This window comes from Dama dama, chromosome 30 (assembly GCF_033118175.1).
Source record: "Dama dama isolate Ldn47 chromosome 30, ASM3311817v1, whole genome shotgun sequence".
Lineage (NCBI taxonomy): Eukaryota > Metazoa > Chordata > Mammalia > Artiodactyla > Cervidae > Dama > Dama dama.
Genome location: NC_083710.1, coordinates 52,649,404 through 52,658,379, shown reverse-complemented (window position 1 = coordinate 52,658,379; position 8,976 = coordinate 52,649,404). Strand labels below are relative to the sequence as shown.

Genomic DNA, 8,976 nt, shown 5'->3' with positions numbered 1-8,976 from the left:
TGCAGGATATAAAATTAACACACAGAAATCCCTTGGATTCCTATATACTAACAATGAAAAAACAGAAAGAGAAATTAAGGAAACAATACCATTCACCATTGCAACAAAAAGAATAGCCTTGTTTTTAAAAGAAGATGAATAAGTTATTTTCCCCTCTTTATTCTTGGTGTTGACATATAGGGACTTCATTTTCTCTATAGTCTTGCCTTTTTTCTTTTTTTTTTTTTTCATTAAAATTTTTTAATTGAAGTATAGGTGACTTACAATATTTGTTTCAGATGTACAACACAGTGATTCTATATTTGTACAGGTTATGCATCATACAAAGGTATTATAATATTATTGGCTGTATTCTTTGTACCATAAGTTACATCCTTGTGACTTATTTATTTTATAACTGGTAAATATCTTTTAATCCCCTTCACCTATTGCACCCATCCTCCCATTCTTCTCCCTTCTGGCAACCACTAGTTTGTTCTCTGTATCTATGCATCTGTTTCTGGGTTTGGGGGGCTCATTTTTTTTTATATTTTAGATTCCACATATAAGTGAAAACATACAGTATTCATCTTTCTCTGACTCATTTCACTTAGCATAATACCCTACAGATCCACCCATATTGTCACAAATTGCAAGATTTCATTCTTTTTTATGGCTAAGTGGTGTTGGGAAAACACGATAGCTATATGTAAAATAAAACTAGACCATTTTTTCACATCGCTTACAAAAATAAAGTCAAAATGAATTAAAGACTTAAATATAAGATCTAAAACCATAAAACATCTAGAAGAAAACATAGGTGGTATGTTCTTTGAAGTCAGTCTTAGCAATATTTTCTTTTTTGATCAGTCTCCTCAGGCAAGGACAACAAAAGCAAAAATAAATAAATGGGACCATATGAAAACTAAAAAGCTTTTGCACAGGAAAGGGAACCATCAGCAAGACAAAAAAACTACTGAATGGGAGAAGATACTGGCAAATGATATGTCTGATAAGGGGTTAATATCCAAAATATATTAAGAACTCAGACAACTCAATACAAACAATCTGATTACAAAATGGGCAGAAGATCTAAATAGACATTTTCCAAAGAAGACACACAGATGACCAACAGGCACATGAAAAGATGCTCAACATCACTAATCACGAGGGAAATGTGAATCAAAACCACCTCAAATGCAATGAAACAGCACCTTACACCTGTCAGAATGCCACACTTTTTAGTGAATACTGTTTGCTGTTTTGGAATTCTCCCGTTTTCAGGTCTTTCAGATGGCCAACTCTTTCTGCTTACACAGATGCCCATTACTAGTTGATCTTGTAGTTATGATGATCTTCCCTTACCTGACGTTGTCTTGGCTATTCCCTGATCTGGTAATGCTCCAAATTTCCGATGCTGTTCATACCAGTCATTCACTGTCATAGATGCCAGACTTGGATAACCAGTTCCAAATACTTTGGTTTGGGCCATGTTCCGAGTGAGAACAAACGGTTTCATTGGAGGCCTGTCCTGACGAGATGACTGAGAAGTTGATGCCTCTTTTATGGAGTCTTTTTCTCTAAAGATCGTTATCTCCTGGTCAATGCTCTCAATCTCTTCTAAGCTGATACCAATCCACCTTCGAAGGTGAAGGAGGTAATATTCACGAACATGCTCATCATCTGCTTGACCACTTTCCACAGCAGATTTCAGTGTAGACAACCTATGCTCCACCTCCTTCTTCTGCTTGTATCTCTCTATTTTAGCCTGTCTCTGAGATGCCATAGCAACGATGCTAGGATAGGCCATGGAGGAATTAGCAGTGTTATTTTCAGCTGAGTTGGTCTTGGTTTTGGGCAGCTCAAACTCTGCCACATGATAGTGCTGGCACTGAGTTAAGTAGTTTAAAAAGTGTTCTTGAGCCCACTGCAAATGATCTAGACGCTTGCTGGGACTGACTTGTTTCACAGCGAACGCTCCTTGAAATGCTGGCACCATCAGGTACTTCAGGTCGGTGGACGCGATCTCCTCCAAATCTTCATTTTGGCTGAACAAGTCGAGCTGCGACAACATTTCAGCAGCCTTCTTCAGGAGATCCAGTCCCTTGAACACCTTATCTTGGATTATTCGGGAGCCGGTGGGCTCAGTTGCGATTTCCAGTTCGTCCAAAAGCTGCTTGCTGGTTTCGAACAGCTCAGGGAGCCGCGGTAACAGTAACTCGTCTTTGGCTGCTGCCATCTTAGGGAGGAGTCTTGCCTTTTTTCATTGGAATGGTAAAAGTAGAAGAAAGCTACATATTTTCTAGTTTAACCAAGAAAATAAATTTCATTTGAGAATTTTAGTTTATTTTTTAAAAGTCTATAATCTGAACAGATAAATGCTGTATCTTCAAGTGTATTTCTAAAATGCTTAATTCTTAACTGTTGCCCTCATGAATCTATACTCAACTTCTGTCATGTGGATGATCATCATTCTGTGAATGAATAAGCTTGGCAAATAGAAAAAGGCCCATGTGTTTAAGGAAGGCATCCCTGTGTTTTTTCCAAACTCCTAACACTTCTAATGCCAGATTTGTGGGTTTTCTACAAACTCAGCAATCAATTCTGTGACAACAACTGAGAATCCTATGATTTAATTCCACTCTGACACAATTTACTTGGAGTTAGCATTCGATTCTCCAGCCTAGGGCTGCAGGCCTGTAAGTCTCTATCCACTGAACACAACAATGGCAGGTCCCAGTCTGTCACCTGTACTGGGAGATCCCATGAACTACAGCCTGCTAGACTCCTCTGTCCGTGGGATTTCCCAGGCAAGAATACTGGAGTAGGTTGTCATTTCCTTTTCCAGGGGATCTTCCTGACTCAGCTTCCAACAGGGATCAAACCCAGGCCTTCTGCATTGCAGGCAGATTCTTTACTATCTGAGCCACGAGGAAAGCCCTTAGTTGGTACAGGGGACTACAAAACCCTGAAAATTTTTAATAAAACTTACTTCACTACTACCATCTACAAATTACTATTAGTACATTGATATACTAATATTCCTTTTGTCATCATTTCTGTGCATTATAACATATAGTCATAAACACAATTCTATACCTGGTATTGTTAATATTATGTACACAGGTCTCTAGAAATCTCTAAAATCTATAAGCTTAATATTTAAATGGCTACTAAAATTAACTGAATTTTACTAACATTTTCCATACTTACATAGTTTTATACATTCTTCAGATAGACTCATGTAATTTTAGTCTTTCAACTACCTACTAAGAATGAATTAAAAATAACCAACTGTTTCCTATTTCCTAAAATCTGTGCCTTAGAGATTATATTGTATTTGGGATTTCCTTCATTATTAAGTAAAATAATGCTTAGACTTCACCTCCTTGTAGTATATAGTGAATTAAGCTTATCTGTAAGTTATCTCGGGCTTTCCAGCTGGCACTAGTGGTAAAGAACACACCTGCCAATGCAGGAGATGCAAGAGACATGGGTTTGATCCCTGGGTCAGGAAGCTCCCCTGGAGGAGGGCATGGGAATCCACTCCAGTGTTCTTGCCTTGAGAACCCCATTACAGAGGAGCCTGGAGGGCTACAGTCCACAGGGTCTCAAAGATTCAGACTGAAGTGACTTGGTATGCACACACATAGGTTATCTAGGTAGAGCAATGTAAATTAAATCTTTTTTTCTTCTTTTTTTAACAGAATTTCAGTGTTCCATGCATTTTAGATGCGGTTTGGCCCCTAGATCATAAGGCAATATCTGGAAAATAATTTTTAATCTAGTTCATTGTCTCTCTGGAAAGACTAGAGAATTTATGTACTGTGGGTAAAATAATAAAATTTGGTGAATATATACAAGGTCATACTTCTACTGAAACTGTAATAATTTTCCACTTTAGGCAGTATAACCCAAATTTTTGCCAGAGCCCTGTGTAATCCATTCTTACCTTGCTATAGGTTTCAAATTTCACACTGAAATAATTTCTCAGAAAAAAAAAGAAAAAAGACCCAGTTTATAAACCACAGCTCTACTTCTTAAATTCTCTTGACTCTCCTACAGCTGGAATCGTTCACTCTCAGCTGTCTACCCAAAATCTCCCCAACACTCATCCTGAGCGTTCCAGTTCTCTATTTTAGAGATCACACTGCCCTCTCCGCTCCTTTCAGTCTTTCCCTGTCTTCTTCCCTTGTGGCTCAGATGGTAAAGCGTCTGCCTACAATGTGGGAGGCCCTGGTTCGATCCCTGAATCTGGAAGATCCTTTGGAGAAGGAAATGGCAACCCACTCCAGTACTCTTGCCTGGAAAATCCCATGGACGGAGGAGCCCGGTAGGCTGCAGTCCATAGGGTCGCAAAGAGTCGGACACGACTGAGCGACTTCACTTCACTTCATCCAGTAAGCAAGAATCCTTCCCTCCAGAAGCCCAAGGAGAAGGAAGAGAAGGATATTTTAGTAAGGTTGGTTCTGTTACATAGTTGTGTGTCTGTGTGTGTGTGTCTGTTATGTGGCTAGTGACTCATGGATAATAGGAGAGATCCTCACTTCATTCAGATTAATGAATGTAATAGGACACCATTCAAAGGGCCAAGGGTCAGCATGCCTGATGTTCTCAGGAATTTTGACACTGTTCTTAACTCTGCCTCTCATTCAGTTGACAGTCAACTAGTTTAGTTGTTCCAGTCAAAAGACAGAAAAGATGTGTTAAAATAAAGGATTAGGCAGATTTGGTAAAAATTAAGTCTATAGCTAACCATAACACATTCAGTTCAGTTGCTCAGTCATGTCCGACTCTTTGTGACCCCATGGACTGCAGCACGCCAGGCATTCCTGTCTATCACTAACTCCCGGAGTTTACTCAGACTCATGTCCATTGAGTCAGTGATGCCATCCAACCATCTCATCCTCTGTTGTCCCCTTCTCCTCCTGCCCTCAATCTTTCCCAGCAGCAGGGTCTTTTCAAATGAGTCAGCTCTTCACATCAGATGGACAAAGTTTTGGAGTTTTAGTTTCAACATCAGTCCTTCCAATGAATGTTCAGGACCGATTTCCTTAGAATTGACTGGTTTGATCTCCTTGCAGTCCTAGGGACACACAGCAGTCTTTTCCAACACCACAGTTCAAAAGCATCAATTCTTCGGTACTCAGCTTTCTTTATAGTCCAACTCTCACATCCATACATGACCACTGGAAAAACCATAGCCTTGACTAGACAGACCTTTGTTGGCAAAGTAATGTCTCTACTTTTTCATATGTTGTCTAGGCTGGTCATAACTTTCCTTCCAAGGAGTAAGCGTCTTTTAATTTCATGGCTGCAGCCACCATCTGCAGTGATTTTGGAGACCCCCAAAAGAAAGCCTGACACTGTTTCCACTGTTTCGCCATCTATTTGCCATGAAGTGATGGGATTGGATGACATGATCTTAGTTTTCTGAATGTTGAGCTTTAAGCCAACATTTTCGCTGTCTTCTTTCACTTTCATCAAGAGGCCCTTTAGTTCTTCTTCACTTTCTGCCATAAGGCTGGTGTCATCTATATGTCTGAGGTGATTGATATTCTCCCGGAAATATTGATTCCAGCTTGTGCTTCCTCCAGCCCAGCATTTCTCATGATGTGTACTCCTTTTCCTATTTGGAACCAATCTGTTGTTCCATGTCCAGTTCTAACTGTTGCTTTCTGACCTGCATACAAGTTTCTCAAGAGGCAGATCAGGTGGTCTGGTATTCCATCTCTTTCAGAATTTTCCACAGTTTATTGTGATCCACACAGTCAAAGGCTTTCGTATAGTCAATAAAGCAGGGGTAGATGTTTTTCTGGAACTCTCTTGCTTTTTCGATGATCTAGCGAATGTTGGCAATTTGATCTCTGGTTCTGCTGCCTTTTCTATAACCAGCTTGAACATCTGGAAGTTCAAGGTTCACGTATTGCTGAAGCCTGGCTTGGCGAATTTTGAGCAATACTTTACTAGTGTGTGAGGTGAGTGTAACTGTGTGGTAGTTTGAGCATTCTTTGGCATTGCCTTTCTTTGAGATTAGAATGAAAACGGACCTTTTCCAGTCCTGTAGCCACTGCTGAGTTTTCCAAATTTGCTGGCATATTGAGTGCAGCACTTTCACAGCATCATCTTTTAGGATTTGAAATAGCTCAACTGGAATTCCATCACCTCCACTAGCTTTGTTCATAGTGGTGTTTCCTAAGGCCCATTTGACTTCACATTCCAGGATGTCTGGTTCTAGGTGAGTGATCACACCATCGTGGTTGTCTGGGTCATGAAGATCTTTTTTGTAGAGTTCTTCTGTGTATTCTTGTCACCTCCTCTTAATATCTTCTGCTTCTGTTAGGTCCCTACCATTTCTTTTCTTTAATGAGCCCATCTTTGCATGAAGTGTTCTCTTGGTATCTCTAATTTTCTTGAAGAGATCGCTTGTCGTTCCCATTCTATTGTTTTCTTCTCTTTCTTTACACTGATCACTGAGGGTTTCTCATCTCTCCTTGCTATTCTTTGGAACTCTGCACTCAAATGGATATTATCTTTCCTTTTCTCCTTTGCTTTTTACTTCTCTTCTTTTCACAGCTATTTGTAAGGCCTCCTCAGACAGTCATTTTTATTTTTTGTATTTCTTTTTCTTGGGGATGGTCTTGATCCCAGTCTCCTGTACAATGTCATGAACCTCCATCCATACTTCATCAGGCACTCTATCAGATCTAGTCCCTTAAATCTATTTCTCACTTCCACTGTATAATTGTAAGGGATTTGATTTAGGTCATATCTGAATGGTCTAGTGATTTTCCCCACTTTCTTCAATTTAAGTCTGAATTTGGCATTAAGGAGTTCATGATCTGAGCCACAGTCAGCTCCCGGTCTTGTTTCTGCTGACTGTATAGAGCTTCTCCATCTTTGGCTGCAAAGAATACAACCAATCTTATTTCGGTGTTGACCATCTGGTGATGTCCATGTGTAGAGTCTTCTCTTGTGTTGTTGGAAGAGGGTGTTTGCTATGACCAGTGTGTTCTCTTGGCAAAACTCTACTAGCCTTTGCCCTGCTTCATTCTGTACTCCAAGGCCAAATTTGCGTGTTACTGTAGGTGTTTCTTGACTTCCTACTTTTGCATTCCAGTCCCCTATAATGAAAAGGACATCTTTTTTGGGTGTTAATTCTAGAAGGTCTTGTAGTTCTTCATGGAACCGTTCAACTTCAGCTTCTTCAGCATTGCTGGTCAGGGCATAGGCTTGGATTACCATGGTATTGAATGGTTTGCCTTGGAAATGAACAGAGATCATTCTGTCATTTTTGAGACCGCATCCAAGTATTGCATTTCGTACTCTTGTTGACTATGATGGCTACTCCATTTCTTCTAAGGGATTCTTGCCCATAGTAGTAGATATAATGGTCATCTGAGTTAAATTCACCCATTCCAGTCCATTTCAATTTGCTGATTTGTAAAATGTCAATGCTCACTCTTGCCATCTCCAGTTTGACCACTTCCAATTTGCCTTGATTCATGGACTTAACATTCCAGGTTCCTATGCAATATTGCTCTTCACAGCATTGGACTTTGATTCCATCACCAGTCACATCCATAACTGGGTATTGTTTTTGCTTTGGCTCCATCTCTTCATTCTTTCTGGAGTTATTTCTCCACCAGTCTCCAGTAGCATATTGGGCACCTACCAACCTGGGGAGTTCATCTTTCAGTGTCCTATCTTTTTGCCTTTTCATACTGTTCATGGGGTTCTCAAGGCAAGAATACTGAAGTGGTTTGCCATTCTCTTCTCCAGTGGACCACATTCTGTCAGACCTCTCCACCATGACCTGTACATCTTGGGTGGCCCTACACAGCTCATAGTTTCACTGAGTTAGACAAGGCTGTGGTCCATGTGATTAGATTGGTTAGTTTTCTGTGATTGTGGTTTTCAGTCTGTCTGCCCTCTGATGGATAAGGATAAGAGGCTTATGCAAGCTCCTGTTGGGAGAGACTGACAGAGGGGGAAACTGGCTTTTGTTCTGATGTGGGGGGCCATACTCAGTAAATCTTTAATCCAATTTTCTGTTGATGCGTGGAGCTGTGTTCCCTCCCTGCTATTTACCTGGGGCCAGACTATGGTGGAGGTAATGAAGATAATGGCGACCTCCTTCAAAAGATCCCAGGCATGTACTGCTACACTCAGTGCCCTCAACCCTGCAGCAGGCCACCGCCGACCCACGCCTCTGCTGGAGACTCCTGGACACTCCTAGGCAAGTCTGGGTCAGTCTTCCATGGTGTCACTGTTGCCTTCTTCTGGGTCCTGTTGCACAAGGTTCTGTTTGTGCCCTCCAAGAAGCTTTTTCCCAGTTCTGTCTTAAGTTCTGGCAGTTCCATGATGGGGTTAATGGCGACCTCCTCCAAGAGGGCTTCTGCCATACCCAAGTCTGCTGCACCCAGAGCCGCTGTCCTGTGGCAGTCCACTGCTGACCCGTACCTCCACAGGAGATGCTCAAACACATTTCTCTCTCAGTCTCTGTGGGGTCCCTGAGTCCTGGTGTGCACAAGGTTTGTTTGAGCCCTCTTAGCGTGTCTGGCAGGAATGGGGTTTGATTCTAAACGCAAATTTGCCCTTCCCACCATCTTGCTAGGGCTTCTCCTTTGCCCTTGGATGTGGGGTATTTCCTCACATCCAGTGCCTACCATCTTACTGGGGTTTCTCTGACCTTGGATGTGGGCTATATCCTCATGGCTGGTCCAGCAAAGCACAGCTGCAGCTCCTGACCTTGAACGTGGAGTATCTCCTCACGACTGTTGCTCCTGACATTGTACGTGGGGTATGTCCTCTCGGCTGCCCCAGCGCCATGCAGCCACCACTCACCGCTCCAAAGGCATAAAAGTTAGGAATCATGAAGGTGTTTGTTGTTTGTATCCAAGGAGTCATGTCACCTGCAAATTAGGAAGCTGTGTTTTCTACTCGGGACCCCTTCTTCCCGAATTACCAACTCCCTCACCACCCACTGTGCTGTCT

The 8,976-nt window shown here is 41.6% G+C and overlaps 1 protein-coding gene across 1 annotated transcript; it reads right to left on the bottom strand.

Annotated features, from left to right (window-relative positions):
- Positions 1–915: 915 nt before the first annotated feature.
- LOC133049098 (immunoglobulin-binding protein 1-like) lies at positions 916–2,218 on the bottom strand. The gene has a single exon (XM_061132998.1). It carries the CDS (start codon positions 2,216–2,218, stop codon positions 1,325–1,327), a length of 894 nt encoding a protein of 297 aa, XP_060988981.1. The 3' UTR covers positions 916–1,324.
- Between the last annotated feature and the right edge of the window lie 6,758 nt (positions 2,219–8,976).

Coding starts and splice junctions, on each gene's coding strand:
- LOC133049098 (XM_061132998.1), bottom strand. CDS start 2,218: ATGGCAGCAGCCAAAGACGAGTTACTGTTACCGCGGCTCCCTGAGCTG.